This window comes from Staurois parvus, unplaced genomic scaffold (genome assembly GCF_062004578.1).
Source record: "Staurois parvus isolate SC_StPar_1 unplaced genomic scaffold, SC_StPar_1.0 ptg001191l, whole genome shotgun sequence".
In the NCBI taxonomy this organism is placed as follows: domain Eukaryota; kingdom Metazoa; phylum Chordata; class Amphibia; order Anura; family Ranidae; genus Staurois; species Staurois parvus.
The window spans coordinates 452,512-474,884 of record NW_028318987.1 but is presented as its reverse complement, the minus strand read 5'-3'; the positions used below and the strand labels follow the sequence as shown (position 1 = coordinate 474,884).

At 42.6% G+C, this 22,373-nt stretch overlaps 1 protein-coding gene across 1 annotated transcript in view; it reads left to right on the top strand.

Moving 5' to 3' along the window:
* The window catches only part of LOC149438475 (IgGFc-binding protein-like), a 113,359-nt gene that overhangs the window by 28,565 nt on the left and 62,421 nt on the right, over positions 1–22,373 (top strand). The window contains 5 exon segments of the mRNA XM_089659813.1: positions 2,133–2,512; positions 6,610–7,177; positions 10,805–11,406; positions 13,031–13,601; positions 19,187–19,782. Coding sequence (XP_089515939.1) covers positions 2,133–2,512; positions 6,610–7,177; positions 10,805–11,406; positions 13,031–13,601; positions 19,187–19,782 — 2,717 coding nt within the window.

Sequence of the window (22,373 nt, the reverse complement as noted above, 5' to 3'; positions counted from 1 at the left end):
TCTCTGATTGTACAAGGTGAAGAGGCAGGGTGGTGATGCCATCTCCAACTAGTCCAATCAGCGAACAGTTTGGTTTCATTGAGAAAATGCAAAGTGTTCTATAAATGGCACCCACGCCAGGTAAGTGACCTCCTAGATTTAGTGAGCAGTTTGGTTTCATTGAGAAAATGCAAAGTGTTCTATAAATGGCACCCACGCCAGGTAAGTGACCTCCTAGATTTAGTGAGCAGTTTGGTTTCATTGAGAAAATACAAAGTGTTCTATAAATGGCACCCACGCCAGGTAAGTGACCTCCTAGATTTAGTGAGCAGCAGGGCAGTTGCTTAGCACGGGACCACCGTAGTAATGGGCCTACTAAAGTGATTTCTGGCTTCCAAGGGGATCCCACTGCTATGCCTTTGGCCAGGGGCGGACTGACAACTCTTGGGGCCCCCAGGCAATAGGGGATCATGGGCCCCTGTGTCCTTGCCCACATTTAAAAAAGCCTATAAAAAAGGTACCAGGGGCATCTCATGGGGCCCCCTACTGGCCCCGGGCCCTCTGGCAGTGCCCGAGTTTCCAAATGGTCAGTCCGCCCCTGCCTGTGGCCAAAGCTGGAAGAGTGAAAAAATTGCCATACCTAAACTCCAGCTTTACACCCCATTCAGATCTGTGGACATCAAAGTCACATGGCAAGTCATACCCCATGTTTTCCAATGATAATCATTCATATATGACTTCAGAGTTCATGCACTACTTTGGTTCTACGTTCATGCAACTTGAGGGCCATAGACTGCACTGTTAAGCCTCATATGTTGCATGAATGTCGTACCTGAATGTTTTACATGCAACAGTGGCACAACAGCGAGTCCTGCTTTGCAGAGGGACAAGTCACATCCATGTCTCACCCATCCAAAGTTGCATCAAAGTTGCACCAAAGCTGCACTCCAACTGTGCAACTTTGGAGTTCTTCAAGTGTTAAAGGAGCGTACTATACATTCACAATTGTATGACTCCAAAGTTGCGCGACTTTGGAGTGCGACTTTGATGCGACTTTGATGCAACTTTGGATGGGTGCGTCTTAGATGTGACATGTTGTCCCTCTGTGAAGTCAGACCCACTGTTGCATGTAAAACATTCAGATACAGCTTTCATGCAACTTTTGAGGGTGAACATTGAAGGACATGGTCCTCAAGCTGGATGAAAGTCAGAAGACAGGTCCACTGTTGCATGTAAAACATTCAGATACAGCTTTCATGCAACTTTTGAGGGTGAACATTGAAGGACATGGCCCTCAAGCTGCATGAAAGTCAGACCCAAGTAGTGCATTAACTACTTTGAAATTGCTGAGACTTTAGGTCGCACGTATATGACTGGTTTTCATTGGAAAACATGGGGTACGCTATGTCATGCGACTTTGATGTCCAAAGTTGCACAAAAGTGAATGGGGTGTGTGACAGACCCAACCTGGAAAGGGGCTTTTGGAGGGCACTACAGACTAGCCACTTGCCTACTGACCAGAGGCGGACTGACCATTTGGAAACTCGGGCACTGCCCGAGGGCCCGGGGTCAGTAGGGGGCCCCATGAGATGCCCCTGGTACCTTTTTCATTGGCTTTTTTGAGTTTGGGAAAGGACACAGGGGCCCCATGATCCCCTATTGCCCGGGGGCCCCATGAGTTGTCAGTCCACCCCTGCTACTGACCATGGGCCCTGGCATCTGAGGGGGCTCTGTTCTTTGGTGTGTGCCTGGGGGGACCTTTGGATTTGAATCCAAAGTAAACTGCTCCAAAGCCCCCCCCCCCAGGCACACATCAAAGAACAGAGCCCTCTCAGATGCCAGGGCCCATGGTCAGTAGGCAAGAGGCTAGCCTGTAGACACCCTCCAAAAGCTCCTGTCCAGGTTGGGTCTGTCACTGGGTGTTAATGTCAATCAAACATATGATGGTAGTGGGGGGGAGGGGGGGGGGAAGCTGCTTCTTTATACAGGGCATTATTTGGCTTTAATCCTTCTCTGGGTAGGATTTTAATATGAATTGTATAATAATATTTTGTTAACATTTTTTGTGTTAAAAGATTTATTCAACAAATCAGTCTTACAACCTGTTATCAAAAATGTTTAATCTTCAGGAGCACAGCCACAATTTACCTCAGTTTCCCGAATGCCCCCAATTTCCCGAATTTCTTCGACTACAACCTGCAAAGGCACAAACTGCCGAGCCAGAGAAAAATGCCAGATTGCCTTTGATACGTTAAGATGTGTGCCAATCTCCGAAGTCAATTGTCATACAGTCGGCGACCCTCATTATAAGACCTTCGATGGCACCCATTACGACTTTCAAGGCACCTGCACCTACATAATCGCCAAGACTTGCGGCACTGACGGCAGCCTTACCAATTTTATTATCGAGGCCAAAAATGAGAATCGAGGCAACACTCAAGTTTCTTACGTCAGTAAAGTGACTGTTAGGATCCACTACCCTGAAGACTATGTTGTTATAACTGTGACGAGAAATGAGATTGGGTTTGTAAAGGTAAGTGACCAAGCTAACGTACATTGAAAGTGGCCAAACGTTTGCAGACACCTTACTGTAACATCGAAATGAGCTAGTGGGACCCTCCATTAAACACCCCTTTGTGACTATACCAGCCTCCTCTCCTCTGCGAAGGCTTTCCACCAGATTTTGGAGCGTGTCTTCTGTGCCCATTAGTGAGGTCAGATGCCAGAGTTGGATTACCAATCGGTAAAATAAGTACACACTTAGGCCACCGAGAGAAAAAAACAGCACAGAGTTTTCCCCCCTACCTATCATGCCCTTGACCAGGGGTGTATTTACAAGGCAAACAAGGCACTTGCCTAGGATGGCATTTTTCAGGGGGGCAGCACCTCCCCTCAGAAGAAGAGATGGAAGAAGGGACACGTGAGATGGGAACCAGGTGGGATATGAGAGAGGCTGAAGGCTGCTTGATGGTGTAAGTAGAGCCTGACTTTCGTTCCCAGGGATGTCCTGAGCTCTGAAGATAAGTGTTTTCCTTTCTATCTATATATGGGGGGGCAGGGGTGTTGTTGGTCAATGTCCGGCTCTCTCTGCAAGATGGGGAGTTGGTCGGTGTCTGTGGAGGCAGCACAAAGCCTAAATACACCACTACCCTTGACCCTTGACCATGCATGCTCTCTCTTGAGCCCACAAGACACAGAGAGTGTGCCTCGGCCCTCTCCCAGCTCCATCCTTACTGGCTGTGACTGACAGGAGTGAGAAGCAATGGCTCCCACTGCTGTGCCTGAGCTAATGAGGAGGGAGATAGCTGGGAGAGTAGCTGCTCTCATGCACATTGATGGATCGAGATCAGGCTAAGGTATGTATAAGGGGGCCTTGGGGGGAGCTGCATACTAGGTTTTTTGCCTTTTAATTTAAAAAAACCTTCAGCTTTTAGAACCCCTTTAATTACTGTCATCAGGGGATAATAGACCCCTTGGTGATGGTCTATACATCAATTGTGACATGTCCCCTTTGGAAAAATATCAGGGGTCTTAACAGACCCCTGTGTTTCCTCTTAGGGATGGAGAAAGAGATCGAGGACACAGAGTCCTCAATCTCTGTTGCACTTACGAATGAACACAGTCATTCTCAGTACTGAGCTCTTCTGTGTCCATTCACAAAATTGAAGGTGATGCTGTAACGGAACCGACCCAGTCTGCACTTGGGTATTTCCGTTATACTACCGCTTCCCCGTCCGAACACCGACCACAGACACCACAGCTGAACATACAAGACTAGACGACACCAGTCTTGGAAGTAAACCAGGAGGTAGACCAGTTTATTTTAACACAGATACAAGATATATACACTCAAGGGGACAATACCCCCTCCCTAAATAATGTCACAGGGAGGGGCAATCTACATTGCCCAACAGACAGTCCCATCAAGAGGACTGTTGGAGACACCCCCCCACCAAGCCAGACACATAAACACATACATCCCATAATAGTTTGCTCCCAAGCAAGACACACAATAGAACAATGGGATGCAACCACATGGCAATAAACAATCCACAACTCCCCTCCCCATTATAAGGACAGATCACCCTGTACCCCTAACAGGCACAGGGTGACTTACACATAAGAGGGATATGGGGAGCTGATACAGGGGTCTCCCCACCTCTCCAAAGTGAGCTGTGTTCCATGGGCCCCCCCCCCACCCAAGGTGACTCCCGTCACAGATGCTAAACATTCCTATCAATGAAAATAGGCTGTTTACTTTGCAAAGGAATTTTCCCACAGTGAATGTGGGAAAGCTGTATTGACTTCCATCATTTAATCATGTGCAAGCAAAAGTAGGTATTCTGCACAAAGTGAATTTTAACCACATTCACTATGCCTGGGGAAAATTCCCATTCAAAGTGAACAGCCAATTTGCTTATGGTGAATCAAACCAATATTGTCTTGTCAGTTAAGCAATAGAAAGGCCAAGGTGGGGAACCATTGATGGGATGTGATTAGAGCACCCATTGACCATAATCCGTCCCCGTCAGATACTGATGTTGAATGAGAAGATCTGACTTGCAGTCAGCATCACAGTTAAAACCAAAGGTGTTCAATAAGGTTAAGGTCAGAGCTCCTTCACATCAAACTGGTCAACCCATGTCTTTATGGAGATGCTGGTTCAGAAGGCCTGACTTATTCCAATTCATCCTGAAAGTGTTTGGTAGGGTTGAGGTCAGTGCTCTGTGCAAGACACTCGAGTTCCTTCACACCAAACTGGTCAACCCATGTTTTTATGGAGATGCTGGTTCAGAAGACCTGACTCATTCCGATTCATCCCAACGGTGTTTGGTTGGGTTGAGGCCAGGGCTCTGTGCAAGACACTTGAGTTTCTTCACACCAAACTGGTCAACCCATGTCTTTATGGAGATGCTGGTTCAGAAGACCTGACTCATTCCGATTCATCCCAACGGTGTTTGGTTGGGTTGAGGCCAGGGCTCTGTGCAAGACACTCGAGTTCCTTCACACCAAACTGGTCAACCCATGTCTTTATGGAGATGCTGGTTCAGAAGACCTGACTCATTCCGATTCATCCCAAAGGTGTTTGGTTGGGTTGAGGTCAGGGCTCTGTGCAAGACACTCGAGTTCCTTCACACCAAACTGGTCAACCCATGTCTTTATAGAGATGCTGTTTCAGAAGATCTGACTTATTCCAATTCATCCCAAAAGTGGTTGGTAGGGTTGAGGTTAGGGCTCAGTGCAGGACACTCAAGTTCCTTTACACCAAACTGGTCAACCCATGTCTTTATGGAGATGCTGGTTGAGAAGACCTGACTCATTCCGATTCATCCCAACGGTGTTTGGTTGGGTTGAGGTCAGGGCTCTGTGCAAGACACTCGAGTTCCTTCACACCAAACTGGTCAACCCATGTCTTTATGGAGATGCTGTTTCAGAAGATCTGACGCATTCCAATTCATCCCAAAAGTGTTTGGTAGGGATGAGGTTAGGGCTCTGTGCAGGACACTCGAGTTCCTTTACACCAAACTGGTCAACCCATGTCTTTATGGAGATGCTGGTTGAGAAGACCTGACTCATTCCGATTCATCCCAACGGTGTTTGGTTGGGTTGAGGTCAGGGCTCTGTGCAAGACACTCGAGTTCCTTCACACCAAACTGGTCAACCCATGTCTTTATGGAGATGCTGTTTCAGAAGATCTGACGCATTCCAATTCATCCCAAAAGTGTTTGGTAGGGATGAGGTTAGGGCTCTGTGCAGGACGCTCGAGTTCCTTTACACCAAACTGGTCAACCAATGTCTTTATGGAGATGCTGGTTCAGAAGACCTGACTTATTCCAATTCATCCCAAAAGTGTTTGGTAGGGTTGAGGTTAGGGCTCTGTGCAGGACGCTCGAGTTCCTTTACACCAAACTGGTCAACCAATGTCTTTATGGAGATGCTGGTTCAGAAGACCTGACTCATTCTGATTCATCCCAAAGTTGTTCAGTTGGGTTGAGGTCAGGGCTCTGTGCAGGACATTCGAGTTCCATCTCACCAAACTGATCAAACCATGTCTGACTTGCAGTCTGCATCCCAGTTCAAACCAAAAGTACTCAGTAAGGTTGAGGTCAGAGCTCTTTGCAGGGCACTCGAGTTCCTTCACACCAAACTGGTCAACCCATGTCTTTATGGAGATGCTGGTTCAGAAGATCTGACACATTCCAATTCATCCCAACGGTGTTTGGTTGGGTTGAGGTCAGGGCTCTGTGCAAGACACTCGAGTTCCTTAACACCAAACTGGTCAATCCATGTCTTTATGGAGATGCTGGTTCAGAAGATCTGACTCATTCCGATTCATCCCAAAGGTGTTCACTAGGGTTGAGGTCAGGGCTCTGTGCAGCACACTCGAGTTCCTTCACACCAAACTGGTCAACCCATGTCTTTATGAAGATGCTGGTTCAGAAGATCTGACACATTCCAATTCATCCCAATGGTGTTCAGTAGGGTTGAGGTCAGGGCTCTGTGCAGGACATTCGAGTTCCTTCTCACCAAACTAATAAAACCATGTCTTTATGGAGTTGGCCATATATTGTATCTGCCTGTGTTATATTAAATATAAATACTCTTTCTCTTCCATCATTTTTGTTCTAGGTGAATAATATACCCCATGGGCTCCCTTTAAATCTAAATAATAAAATCCAAATTTTCCAGTCTGGCTTTTTTGTAAATATTGTGACTGATTTCAGCTTAAAGGTGCTGTATGACTGGAACTCCCAGTTATATATATACATTTCAAGCAGCTATTTCCAGAACTTGTGCGGATTGTGCGGCAACTACAATGAGAATCCTTCAGATGACTTTGTCACACCATCCGGCACTCAGGCAGCTAATCCGGTTGATTTTGGCAAAAGTTGGAAAGTGGACGACGGAGATATCTCTTGTTGGCATGATTGCAATGGAGAATGCAAAGGCTGCCCTCCGGGCTCTGAGAGAATATTTTTGGATCCTCAAAAATGTGGGCTCATTTCTGCACCAAGAGGCCCATTCAGCCATTGTAATGCAATAATAGACCCCAAAATTTTTCTAGACAATTGTGTATATGATGTATGCTTGAATGGAGGTTCCCAGGCAATTTTATGTGAAAGCCTAGCAACGTATGCCAGTATATGCCAAAGAAATAATGTTGAAATTGGAGAATGGAGAACATTGGCTGGATGTCGTAAGTATATATTGGACGCAAGTTACTTGTTTATTTAAACATAATACGGATGATATTACAGGCGGGGCCCAATATGTTGTTAATTGTGTGAGGATATTAAGCTATAGGTAGATGCTTTTCCAAGATAACTAGGAGATTAAGCTATGGAAGCTTGTTGGACATACCATTCCAAAACGATTGACATTATCATGGCGTTACCTTTCCCCACACAATTTCCACATGATTGGCCCATTCAGGCAAAAAAGAATTTGTTAGGCCAAGTGCTGATGTTAGATGAGAGGACCTGGCATTCCAGAGAAGTTTAATATGGTTGAGGTTCGGGGGATCTGTGCAGTCAACATGAGTTCCTTCACACCAGACTGGTCATGCCATGTCTTTATGGAGTTGGCTTTGTACACAGAGGCACTGTTATTCTAGGACAGAAAACGAAAGAAAAAAGAGAGAAATAGGCCGATCCTTCAAGTTTCAAAAAAACTAGAAGTTTATTTCTTTTATTAAATCTTTTCAAACTTTTTGAACATTAAATAATCAGGAAATTCCCTCTCCTCAACCATCTCAGAGATCTAAGCTCTCTCTTCACACATATGGTATGGGATCCTCATAGCATGTGGTCTCCCCTTTATAATTATATTTGGCTCTTTGCAGTGGATGGTTGCTGGCATTCCCAAAACATACAGTATAAAGAGAAAAACAAAAAAAAATTCCACCAAATGAAATAAAGTGCCAAAAAAAATAAGTGCCAAAAATTAATGAAGTATCAAAACAATCAAAAAAATATTAAAAACTATTTCATGAATTGTTTTGATATTTCATTATTTTTTTTGTCACTATTTTTTTTTTTGCATTTTATTTCATTTGGTGGCAGTTTTTTGTTTTTTTTCCCTTATATTTTTTTAATATATAGTTTATATATATATATATATATATATATATATATATATATATACATACACACACACACCGGTATATATATATATATACATTCAGTTGTATCCTACCCTTGGCGATTGCATGGATCGTCACTCGTAAGCGACTTTTTCCATTAATTCTCTTAGCAATTATTTTACAGGGTAGGTTGTTCTATCTATCTATCCATTCAGTCGTATCCAACCCTTGGCGATTGCATGGACCGTCACTCACAAGCAACTTTTTCCATGAATTCTCTTTCAGTAATTGTTTTGATTGTTTTGATATTTCATTAATTTTTTGTCACTATTTTTTTGGGCACTTTATTTCATTTGGTGGCAGTTTTTTGTTTATTTCCTTATATGTTTATATATATATCCATTCAGTTGTATACTACCCTTGGTGATTGCATGGACCGTCACTCACAAGCGATTTTTTCCATGAATTCTCTTTCATTTACAGGGAAGTTAGTCAGGTCTTTCCCCAACCCCTACCATGCAGGACATCCCGCGTGGCCAGGGATGATATATATATATATATATATATATATATATATATATATATATAATTTGATTTAATTTATTTAAGAGTATATATAGGTTGAGAGTGCTGTTGATGGTATTTCCATTTATTTACACACACTGTATATATATATATATATATATATATATATAAAAATAAGAAAAAAAAAACAAAAAACTGCCACCAAATAAAATAAAGTGCCAAAAAAAAATAGTGACAAAAAATGAATGAAATATCAAAACAATCAAAAAAATATTTAAAACTATTTCAGTAATAGTTTTGATTGTTTTAAAATTCCATAAATTTTTTTGACACTATTTTTTGCCACTTTATTTCATTTGGTGGCAGTTTTTTGTTTTTTTCCCTATATGTTATATATATATATATCCATTTAGTCGTATCCTACCCTTGGTGATTGCATGGACTGTCACTCGTAAGCGGCTTTTTCCATGAATTCTCTTAGCAATTATTTTACAGGGTAGGTTGTCAGGTCTTTCCCCAACCCCCACCATGCAGGAAACCCTGCCAGGGATGATATGTATATATATATATATATATATATATATATATATATATATATATATATTATTTGATTTAATTTGTTTAATGGTATATATAGGTTGAGTGCTGTTGATGGTATTTCCATTTATTTACACACACTGTATATATATATATATATATATATAAAAATTATATATAACAAAAATATAAGGAAAAAAGTAAAACAAAAAATTGCCACCAAATGAAATAAAGTGCCAAATAAAAGTGACAAAAAATGAATGAAATATCAAGACAATCAAAAAAATATTAAAAACTGTTTAATTGTTTTGATATTTCATTAATTTGGTTGTCACAATTTTTTTGGCACTTTATTTCATTTGGTGGCAGTTTTTTTTTTTTTTTCCCCATATAATATATATATATATATATATATATATATATAAATTGGAAATATCCTATGAGCCACTATAAATATTTGTTCTAGAATAAGTTCGCTAGCTCCTAGCTATATTCTCATTAAATATACAAACATTAGCAAAAAAAAAAAAGTGAAAAGTAGTGCCGCTCCCTTATATAAAAACCGTGAATAAATAAATAAAATCAATGTATAATAAATAATATTCAATGATCTATAAATAATTTACCCTTAATTACTCCAGATAAAAAATATATAAAAAAAATATATACAACTCATTAATATACATCCATAAATAATAAAAAAAAAAAGATAAATAAATAATCTAAAAAATAATTGATATTAATTGATGAAAATAAATAAATAAAGAAAGAAAGAAAGAATAATTCATAAATGTCCAATAGAATTGAAAATCCCTTCATATATCAAATCCCATCTAAGTGGGACTATATACTGCAAATGGACTGTTCACATGATTTCCATAATGACACCTCTCAAGATGAAATGAGTTACTTGGTGTTCTTCTATTAGTAGAAGACTGAATGTTTCTCCTCTTTTGCTCCTACTGATCTGCCGTGAATAAATCCTGGGCTAGATCTTCCCTCCAAGAGTTGCTGTTTATTTTCTCCCTGTTGCTCAGCGTATTGCCAGAAAAAAAACAAGAAAGGAATAGTGCCTTATCCTTGATAAGCATAGAGATTTATTAGTGCCAATTGCGCACTTACTAGATAAAAGCCAACAAAGCGCTTTTGATAAAAAAGCTGTATAAAGCCTGAGCGGCGTGTGGGCCTATACTCGCCGTGCATCGGAGTCCGGGTACGTGGTGACGTCGGGAGGGGCACCGACATTTATGAATTATTCTTTCTTTCTTATTTATTTTCATCAATTAATGTCAATTATTTTTTAGATTATTTATTTATCTTTTTTTTTTTTTTTTTATTATTTATGGATGTATATTAATGAGTTGTATATATATATATATATATATTTATTATTTGATTTAATTTATTTAAAGGTATCGTATTTATAGGTTGAGAGTGCTGTTGACGGTATTTCCATTTATTTACACACTGTTTAATTTTTGTTTAAATCAGAGGCTCCAATCATTTTTTGAAATTTGATGGTTTGATGGTGGCGCGATGTTGTAAGCCATTGATGGATTAATTTGTCAATTTTGTCATTACTGATATCATATCCAATTTTTTGCTTATACACAAAGTTTTTTTTATAGTTCCTATGATTCTTCCCTCAAAGAGGTGAAACTAACCACCTCTCGCTCTTAGCTTTGCAGTGCCCCCCCAACAGTCAGTACAAGCTGTGTGGTACAGTTTGTAACCCAACTTGCAATGATGACGTCATCAGGCCGGCTTTCTGCTCCTTGAAATGTGTGGAGGCCTGCCAATGCAACGATGGCTATGTGCTGGATGGAGGAAAATGCATAACCAAAGCCGAGTGCGGCTGCATCTTTCATGGAAACGTTTACGCCCCGAATGCAAAGTTTTGGGCGGACGAAAGGTGTGAATTGCTATGTATTTGTAACCCGGTCACCAAGAATGTGGATTGTAAAATTACGAAGTGCAAGCCTACCGAGACCTGTAAGGTGGTCAACGGCGTCCAAGACTGCTATCCCAACTATTATGGCACTTGCATAGCATTGGGAGATCCACACTATCACACCTTCGATGGTGTGACCTACGACTTCCAGGGCACCTGCGTCTACCTGCTTGCTGGACTCTGTAAAAGCACTGGAGATCTGGTGGACTTCAAAGTCTATGTCAGAAATAAACACAGAGCTAATCATTTGGTCTCTTACACTGCTGAAGTACGGGTGGTCATATATGATCTTACTGTGGTCATCAGTCAGCGTTACCCAGGCAAGATTCTGGTAAGCTCTCAGATATTTTACGATTCCGCTCCAAATGTAAAGTTCAGCTTTAAACGCCTCCAAACACACACTACATTGCCCACAGTATTGGCCCGCCAGCCTTTCCACGCACATGACCTTTAATGGCCCCCCAGTCTTAGTCCGTAGGGTTCAATATTGAGTTGGCCCCACCCTTTCCATGCACATGACCTTTAGTGGCCCCCCAGTCTTAGTCCGTAGGGTTCAATATTGAGTTGGCCCCGCCCTTTCCACGCACATGACCTTTAATGGCCCCCCAGTCTTAGTCCGTAGGGTTCAATATTGAGTTGGCCCCGCCCTTTCCACGCACATGACCTTTAATGGCCCCCCAGTCTTAGTCCGTAGGGTTCAATATTGAGTTGGCCCCGCCCTTTGCAGCTATAACAGCTTCAACTCTTCTGGGAAGGCCGTCCACAAGGTTTAGGAGGGTGTCTATGGGAAGGTTGGACCATTCTTCCAGAAGCACATTTGTCAGGTCAGGCACTGATGTCGGGGGAGGAGGCCTGGCTTGCAGTCTCCACTCTAATTCATCCCAAAGGTGTTCTATGGGGTTGAGGTCAGGACTCTGTGCAGGACAGTCAAGTTCCTCCACCCCAAACTGGCTCCTCCATGTCTTTATGGACCTTGCTTTGTGCACTGGTGCGCAGTCATGTTGGAACAGGAAGGGGCCATCCCTAAACTCTTCCCACAAAGTTGGGAGCATGAAATTGTCCAAAATGTCACCTTAAGAGTTCCCTTCACTGAAATTAGGAGGCCAAGCCCACATCCTGAAAAACAACCCCACACCATAATCCCCCCTCCACCAAACTTTACACTTGGCACAATGCAGTCAGGCAAGTACCGTTCAGACAGAGAAGCGTGATTGGTCACTCCAGAGAACATGTCTCCACTGCTCTAGATTCCAGTGGCAGCATGCTTTACACCACGACATCCGATGCTTTGCATTGCACTTGGTGATGGAAGGCTTGGATGCAGCTGCTCGGCCATGGAAACCCATTCCATGAAGCTCTCTATGCACTGATGTTGGGCTCATCTGAAGGCCACACCAAGTTTGGAGGTCTTTAGCTATTGACTCTGCAGACAGTTGGCGACTTCTGCGCACTGTGCGCTTCAGCATGCGCTGACCCCACCCTGTCATGTGACGTGGCCTACCACTTGGTGGCTGAGTTGCTGTTGTTCCCAGCTGCTTCCACTTTGTTATAATCCCACTAACAGTTGAGCGTGGAATATTTAGTAGCCAGGAAATGTCACGGGTGGACTTATTGCCCAGGTGGCCACCTATCACGGGACCACGCTTGGAGCCACTGAGCTCCTGAGAGCGACCCATTCTTTCACCAATGTTTGCAGAAGCAGTCTGCATGCCTAGAGTTTTGATTGTATACACCTGTGTCCATGGAGGGGATTGGAACACCTGAATCACATGATTGGGAGGGGATTGGAACACCTGAATCACATGATTGGGAGGGGATTGGAACACCTGAATCACATGATTTGGAGGGCGGGCCCAATACTTTTGGTAATATAGTGTATATCTAGAAGCATCCCAAAGGTTTCAGAAATGACTTGAAATGAAATGTACTGTAACCTCTTCCTGTTCCTGTTACAGGTGAACGGGCTTTTGAAGAACCTCCCTTATTTTGTTACCAGAGGTACAGACACGGTGTCCATCTTCCGAGTATCCACTTTTGCTTTACTGCGTACAAGGTTTGGTCTAAAGGTCTACTACAACTGGGACACTCATGTTGTTGTTAGAATCCCAAGCACCTACGCCGGACAGCTTTGTGGTTTGTGTGGCAACTTCAATGGTGAAAAGGAAAATGAGTTTGTTATGAACACCGGTCAGATCGCTGCCAACCCAACAATCTTTGGACAAAGCTGGAAAGTACAATCCATACTTGGGTGCCTTGATATTTATAACGATGACTGTATTAGAAAAACGGCTTTGGAAAAAGAGTATCGCATAAGTCTATCTGGTTGTGGTATCATAATAGATAGGAGAGGACCTTTCCGGGACTGCCATGCTTTGGTGGACCCAGAAGCTTTCTTTAAAGACTGCGTTTACGATGCTTGCTTCTACGAGAATCAGGCTGTCCTGTGCAAGGTCATTGCCAGTTACGTCTTGGCTTGTCAAGAGGCTGGAGCTGTGGTCTACCCCTGGAGATCAGATACATTTTGTCGTAAGTTGAATATCTTGTTAAGACTTGTAAAATGTGTTGATTTCGTAAAGCGAAGGACAGGGAAAAATAAAAATAAAATAAAAAAAAATAATAAAAATAAATATATATATATATATATATATATATACATACACACACACACATATATATATATACTTGACTACTTGCCCTCTAGAATATTAATATATTAAATAAAAAAATATATATATACACTATATACATACATATATTTCATTTATGTTCAGCGCTTAATTGTCAGTTAAAGTAACGCAGTGCCCTATCGCACAAAAAAATGGCCTGGTCAGGAGGGGGGGTTAATATTCTAGAGGGCAAGTAGTCAAGGAATATATATATATGTTTATATTTATACATGTATTAATATTAATATATTAATATTCTAGAGGGCAAGTGGTCAAGGAATATATATATATATATATTTATACATGTATTAATATTAATATATTAATATTCTAGAGGGCAAGTAGTCAAGGAATATATATACATGTATATATATATGTATATATATATATATATATATATATATATATATATATATATATTCCTTAACCACTTGCCCTCTAGAGTATTGATCCCCCCTTCCAGCCCATTTTTTTTCATATATGTATATATATATATATATATATATATATATACAGTATATACATATCACATTTCTTCCTAAATTTAGGCCAAAATGTATTCTGCTGCACAAAAAAAAAATCCCAATAAGCGTATATTGATTAGTTTGTGCAAAGGTTCTAACATCTACAAACTATGGGACATGTACTAGAATTTTTAAAAAAATATTTCATACCAGTAATGGAAGTGATCGGCGACTTATAGTGGGACTGCAATATTGCCTCCGACATTTTTACACTGAAACTTTGTGGGAACCAGCGATACTAATACAGTGATCAGAATTTTATTGAAATATATTTTGAAATATATTGAATATGGACAAAATTGTAGCGTTTCAAATATATGTCAATATATTTAGGAAGAATATTTAAAAAATATATTTCAAATTTATATATAATAGATAAACCCTGGTGAATAATATTAATAATATATTATTATTATTATAAAGTATTTATAAAGCGCCAATAGTTCGCTCAGCGCTGTACATTACAAAGGGGGACAGGACATGTGACAGAACAATACCAATACAATGAAAAACATGAGGGGATCGGGGGCCCTGATCCTTGGAGCTTACAATCTAGTAGGGAGGGGATGGTGGCACAGGAGGAGATAGCTGTGGGGGATGGAGTGGTAGGTAGAGTGGAGGAGGTTGGCAGGTTAGCAGGGGGTGGGGTAGGCTTCCCTGAAGAGATGGGTTTTCAGGGTGCGCCTATAGGAGAGGAGAGGAGAGTAGGTGATAATCTGATGGGTTGGGGCAGGGAGTTCCAGAGGATGGGTGACACCCTGGAGAAGTCCTGGAGGCGGGCATGGGAGGAGGAGACCAGGGAACTAGAGAGAAGGAGATCTTGTGAGGAGCGGAGTGTGCGTGCTGGGCGGTACTTGGATATTAGGTCAGTGATGTAGTTCGGGGCAGTATGGTGGACAGCTTTGTACGTCAGTGTTAGGATTTTGCATTTGATCCGTTGCGCAATCGGAAGCCAGTGGAGGGATTGGCAGAGCGGGGATAGCCAGCGGCGAGGCAGGCCAGTGAGGAGGGAGTTGCAGTAGTCGAGTCGTGATATGATGAGGGAGTGGATGAGCTGTTTAGTGGTTTCTGGGGTTAGGAACGTGCGGATTTTGGCGATGTTGCGAAGGTGGAGTCTGCACGAGTTTGTTAAAGATTGGACTTGGGGCTGGAAGGATAGGTTGGAGTCCAGAATGACACCAAGTACTCTGGCCTGCGGGGCGGGTTTGATGGTGGCGTTGTTGGACATGATGGAGAAGTCAATGGGGGGTGGTGTCCGGGCTGGGGGGAAGACAAGAAACTCTGTTTTGGAGAGGTTCAGTTTAAGGAAGTGGAGTGACATCCAGTCAGATATGTCGCTCAGTAGGTGTGTGATTCGGGCGGAGACTGAGGGGGGAGGTGGGGGGTTGAGAGATAGATTTGCGTGTCATCTGCATAGAGGTGGTAGTTGAAGCCGTGGGAGTGTATGAGTTGGCCAAGGGAGGAGGTGTAGATGGAGAAGAGAAGAGGCCCGAGGACAGAGCCTTGAGGGACCCCAACAGAGAGGGGGAGTGAGGGGGAGGTGGTAGCATTATAGGTAACACTGAAAGAGCGTTGTGACAGGTAGGATGAGAGCCAGGAGAGAGCAGAATCTCTGAGGCCGAGGGAGTGTAGTTTTTTGAGGAGGAGGGGGTGGTCGACTGTGTCGAAGGCCACAGAGAGGTCAAGGAGTAGGAGCACTGAATAGTGTCCATTAGCTTTGGCGGTTAGCAGGTCGTTGGAGAGTTTGAGTAAGGCAGTTTCGGTGGAGTGTAGGGGACGGAAGCCAGACTGTAGGGGGTCGAGGAGGTTGTTGTCGTTGAGGTGAGAGCATAGGCGGGTGTAGACTAGGCGCTCGAGGAGTTTGGATGTAAATGGGAGCAGGGAGATGGGTCTGAGGTTGTTCGGGTCATTGGGGTCCAGGGAGGGCTTTTTAAGTATGGGGGTGATGTGTGCATGTTTCAGAGGGGAGGGGAAAGTGCCGGAGGAGAGGGAGAGATTAAAGATGTGGGTGAGGGAGCGTAGGATGGAGGGGGAGGAAGGTCGTAGGAGTTGTGAGGGGATAGGGTCGAGGGGGCAGGTGGTGAGGCGGGCATCAGAGAGGATCTTGGAGACTTCCATGATGGTAGTAAGGTCAAAGGTGCAGAGTGTTGGGGGAGCTTCAGTATGAGGAATGTAGGGTGCGGTGGAAGTGGAGGTCAGAGCAGTGGTGGGGCGGTGGGAGAGGGGTGATGAGGGGGTAGCTGAGAGAGGGGGAACGGGGTTGGAGGGAGTTTGAGCAGCAACGAAGTCCCTGCGGGTTATGTCGAGGGAGAGGGGGGATGAGGGGGTAGCTGTGTGAGAGGGGACGGGTTGAGAGGGAGTGTGAGTTGCAGCGATATCCCTGCGAATTGTGTCAATCTTGTTTTTGAAGTGATTGGCAATCTCAAGGGCGGTAAGTGAGGTGCTGGGTGGAGGTGGGGGCGGAGAGTGTAGAGAGTTGAAGGTGGAGAAGAGCCGGCGAGGATTGGAGGTGAGGGCCTTGATGAGGATCAGGAAGTAGGTTTGTTTGGCTGCGTGGAGGCAGGAGGTGTAGGTGTGGAAGGAAGATTTGTAGCGGGTGAAGGCTTGTTGGGATTTGGTTTTGCGCCATAGTCGCTCCAGGGCACGACTGTGTAGTTTGAGGGTTTTGGTGTGATCAGTCTGCCAGGGCTGGAGCGGTCGGGGTCTGATGTTGCGTGTAGTTAAAGGCGCTAGTGAGTCAAGGGCTGTTGACAGCGCGCTGTTGTAGGCAGTCATAGCCAAGTCGGGGCAGGACAGGGGGAGGATGCTGTCGTGGAGCTGATCAGCTGCAGAGTGGAGGGGGGCAGGGTTAAGGTTGCGGAGGTTACGGCTGGTAGTAGTGTGACATTTGGAGGGGTAGGCGTTGGAGGACGAGGAGATAGAGAAGGTAATCAGGTTGTGGTCAGAGAGAGGGAAGGGGGGTGTTAGTGAGGTTGTGGGGAGCGCAGCAGTTGGAGAAGACAAGATCAAGGATATTACCGTCGGAGTGGGTGGTGGATTGTATGCACTGTGCAAGTGCAAAGGAGGAGGTTAAGTGGAGGAGATGGGATGTGGCCGGGTTGTCGAGGTTGACAGGGATGTTGAAATCCCCAAGGATGATGGTGGGTTGCTCAGAGGAGAGGAAGAAGGGTAGCCAGGAGGAGAAGTCATCCAGGAAGCGGGGTATGGATCAAGGAGGCCGGTATATCACAGCAATCTATTCACATCAATATATTCCAAAGTCCTCATCATCGCGGCCCATTAAATATAACATATACAGGGGCGGACTGACCATTTGGGAACTTGGGCACTGCCCAAGGGCCCGGGGTCAGTAGGGGGGCCCATGAGATGCCCTTGGTACCTTTCACAGGCTTTTTTGGTTTAAGTGTGGGTGAGGACACAGGGGCCCCATGATCCCCTATTGCCCGGGGGCCCCATGAGTTGTCAGTCCGCCCCTGAGCATATATATATATACAGTATATATATATATATATTATATATTATATAATATATAATATAGGAGCAGCTATTAAACAACAATAACTTAAAATATATAACTAATATTTGAAAATAAAATATAATAAATAATGTATAATATAGCCACAAATAATAGCGCTCACAAAATATAAATAAATAATAACCATAATAATAAAATATTACTCCACCACCAAAATAAATTGTGTCAAAAAATAATAAAACTTAAAAAACTAATGGATCCTCAGAAAGTCCATTCAATAAAGTCCACATCTCATTTGTAACTTCATTTGATTGAAGATCATATATACAAATGACATGTGGACTTTATTGAGTGGACTTTATGAGGATCCATTAATTATTCAAGTTTTATTATTTTTTCACACAATTTATTTTGGTGGTGAAGTAATATTTTATTATTATGGTTATTATTTATCTATATTTTACTCTGCTCACTTTTAGGCGATCTCTGAAAACCTATCTCTTCAGGGAAGCCTATCCTGCCCTCAGCTAATAATGGAATCTTCTACTCTTCCAACCAGTCCATCCCCCACAGTTATTACCTTTGGTACCACTAGCCCCTCCCTCCTAGATTGTAAGCTCCCAGGATCAGGGCCCTCCTATCCCTCTTGTATTGAACTGTATTGTTGCTATATTGTCTATATTGTAAAGCGCTGAGCAAACTGTTGGCGCCATAAATCCTGTATAATAATAATAATAATAATATATAAATCCTGTATAATAATAATAATAATAATATATAAATCCTGTATTATAATAATAATAATAGTATATAAATCCTGTATAATAATAATAATAATATAAAAATCCTGTATAATAATAATATATAAATCCTGTATTATAATAATAATAATAATAATATATAAATCCTGTATAATAATAATAATAATATATAAATCCTGTATTATAATAATAATAATAATATATAAATCCTGTATAATAATAATAATATATAAATCCTGTATAATAATAATATATAAATCCTGTATAATAATAATAATAATATATAAATCCTGTATTATATTAATAATAATAATATATAAATCCTGTATAATAATAATAATATATAAATCCTGTATAATAATAATATATAAATCCTGTATAATAATAATAATAATAATAGTATATAAATCCTGTATAATAATAATAATAATAATATATAAATCCTGTATAATAATAATAATAATATATAAATCCTGTGTAATAATAATAATAATAATATTTGGTGAGCGCTATTATTTGTTGTAATATTCTATATTATTTATTATATTTTATTTTCATTTATTAGTTATATATTTTGAATCTATTTTTCTTTAGTGTGGGATGAACTGAAAATGATGATCCGGTGTTCACACAGATCATGCGGTCATAGTATATACGTATAACCAATATTTTTTGTTATTCCCAGGTCCAGTCTGCCCGAAGAACAGCCACTATGTACTCTGTGCGCAGGGGTGCGCTGCAACGTGTTACTCTCTCTCCCCTCCATTGGGATGCAACCAAGTATGTTCTGAAGGATGCGAATGCAATGATGGCTTCATCCTTAGCGGAAGAGACTGCGTTCCCATATCCAAGTGTGGTTGCGTGTACGACAATACGTACTACCAGTTGGGCGAAGTATTTTTCCCCAGCGGCCTCTGCAACCTGAAGTGCATATGTATTGAGAGCGGAGCTGTTGAGTGCAGTACTTTCGCTTGCGGGCCCAACGAAGAGTGCAGAGTGGTCAATGGAGTCCTAAAATGCCATCCGGTAGGCTCGGCGCACTGCTCCGCAGCTGGCGACCCCCATTACTTGTCATTTGATGGCCAGGCATTTGACTTCCAAGGAAATTGTACCTACACCTTGTCCAAGACCGTGACAAACATTGCCAATCTGGTGCCCTTCGCCATCAGTGTGAAAAATGAAAAATGGGGCAACGGGCTCGTGGCCGTTACTAAACTAGTGTCTTTTGAGGTCTACGGCTACGTGCTCACTCTTCAGTATGATGTTCAAGGTCTGATATTGGTAAGTATAGCAATATTGGTCCATCCAATAGCTGTCTAAGGCTTAAATCTCCTGTGGGTTATATGTAAACAAAATGGTGTGTGGGTTTTTTTGGTGGGTGGTGGTTGTTGGGTGGTGTTGGTTGTTGGGTGGTGTTTGTTGTTGGGTGATGGTGGTTGTTGGGTGGTGTTTGTTGTTGGGTGATGGTGGTTGTTGGGTGGTGTTGGTTTTTGGGTGGTGTTGGTTGTTGGGTGGTGGTGGTTGTTGGGTGGTGGTGGTTGTTGTTGCGTGGTGTTGGTTGTTGGGTGGTGGTGGTTGTTGTTGCGTGGTGTTGGTTGTTGGGTGGTGTTGGTTGTTGTTGCGTGGTGTTGGTTGTTGGGTGGTGTTGGTTGTTGGGTGGTGTTGGTTGTTGTTGCGTGGTGTTGGTTGTTGGGTGATGGTGGTTGTTGGGTGGTGTTGGTTTTTGGGTGGTGTTGGTTGTTGGGTGGTGGTGGTTGTTGGGTGGTGGTGGTTGTTGTTGCGTGGTGTTGGTTGTTGGGTGGTGGTGGTTGTTGTTGCGTGGTGTTGGTTGTTGGGTGGTGTTGGTTGTTGTTGCGTGGTGTTGGTTGTTGGGTGGTGTTGGTTGTTGTTGCGTGGTGTTGGTTGTTGGGTGGTGTTGGTTGTTGGGTGGTGGTGGTTGTTGGGTGGTGTTGGTTGTTGTTGGGTGGTGGTGGTTGTTGGGTGGTGTTGGTTGTTGGGTGGTGTTGGTTGTTGTTGGGTGGTGGTGGTTGTTGTTGGGTGGTGGTGGTTGTTGGGTGGTGGTGGTTGTTGGGTAGTGTTGGTTGTTGCTGGGTGGTGGTGCTGGTTGTTGGGTGGTGTGTTATCTAAACCTAATCTCCTAGATCAGGGGTGCCAAACTGGTGGCCTCCAGCTGTTGCAAAACTACAATTCCCATCATGCCTCTGCCTTTCGGAGTCATGCTTGTAACTGTCAATCTTGCAAACCCTCATGGGTTTGGCAACAGCTGGAGGACCGCCATTTTGACACCCATATCCTAGGGGGTTATATATCTGTAGAGCCCAGGATCAGCTAGCTGTTTGTAAGCTGTTTGTGGCTTTGCAAGCCCATATGGAAGAGAAATATATTTCCAATATATTTAGAAAAAAAAATTATACATGCGACATATATTTTTAATATATTGGTCTACACAAATATATTTTAACGTGTTCCAAAAATGTAAATTAAAATTTATTATCCAAAGGCATATATTTAAAAATATATTTTTTTAAAAAATATATTTTCAAAAAATATTTTTGAGCATCTTAAAAAATGCATTTGAACATAGATTTTTAAATATACTTGTAAATGCATTCCACATTACACTTTGAAATATATTTTTGAACATCTAAAAAAATGCATTTAAGCATGTATTCCAAAAATGTAAATTAAAATTTATTATCCAAAGGCATATATTTAAAAATATATTTTTAAAAAAAATATATTTTCAAAAAATATTTTTGAGCATCTTAAAAAATGCATTTTAACATAGATTTTTAAATATACTTGTAAATGCATTCCACATTACACTTTGAAATATATTTCAGCGTGTGTTCTGAATATATTTTTAATAATATATTATTATTATTATTATTATTATTATACAGTGTTTATAAAGCGCCGATAGTTCTCTCAGCGCTGTACATTACAGAGGGGGACAGAACATGTGACAGAACAATACCAATACAATGCAAAACATGAGGGGATCGAGGGCCCTGCTCCTTGGAGCTTACAATCTAGGAGGGGGGGGTGGTGGCACAGGAGGAGATAGCTGTGGGGGATGGAGTGGTAGGAAGAGTGGAGGAGGTCGGCAAGTTAGCAGGGGGTGGGGTAGGCTTCCCTGAAGAGATGGGTTTTCAGGGTGCGCCTAAAGGAGAGGAGAGTAGGTGATAATCTGATGGGTTGGGGCAGGGAGTTCCAGAGGATGGGTGACACCCTGGAGAAGTCCTGGAGGCGGGCATGGGAGGAGGAGACCAGGGAACTAGAGAGAAGGAGGTCTTGTGAGGAGCGGAGTGTGCGTGTTGGGCGGTACTTGGATATTAGGTCGGTGATGTAGTTCGGGGCAGTATGGTGGACAGCTTTGTACGTCAGTGTTAAGATTTTGAATTTGATCCGTTGCGCAATCGGAAGCCAGTGGAGGGATTGGCAGAGGGGGGTGGCGGACACTGAGTGGAGGCCAGTGGAGGGATTGGCAGAGAGGGGTGGCGGAAACGGAGCGGTTGGAAAGGTGAAGGAGTCTGGCAGCCGTATTCAGGATGGACTGAAGCGGGGATAGCCAGCGGCGAGGCAGGCCAGTGAGGAGGGAGTTGCAGTAGTCGAGTCGTGATATGATGAGGGAGTGGATGAGCTGTTTAGTGGTTTCTGGGGTTAGGAACGTGCGGATTTTGGCGATGTTGCGGAGGTGGAGTCTGCATGTTGCGGAGGTGGAGTCGGCACGAGTTTGTTAAAGATTGGACTTGGGGCTGGAAGGATAGGTTGGAGTCCAAAATGACACCAAGTACTCTGGCCTGCGGGGCGGGTTTGATGGTGGCGTTGTTGGACATGATGGAGAAGTCAATGGGGGGTGGTGTCCGGAC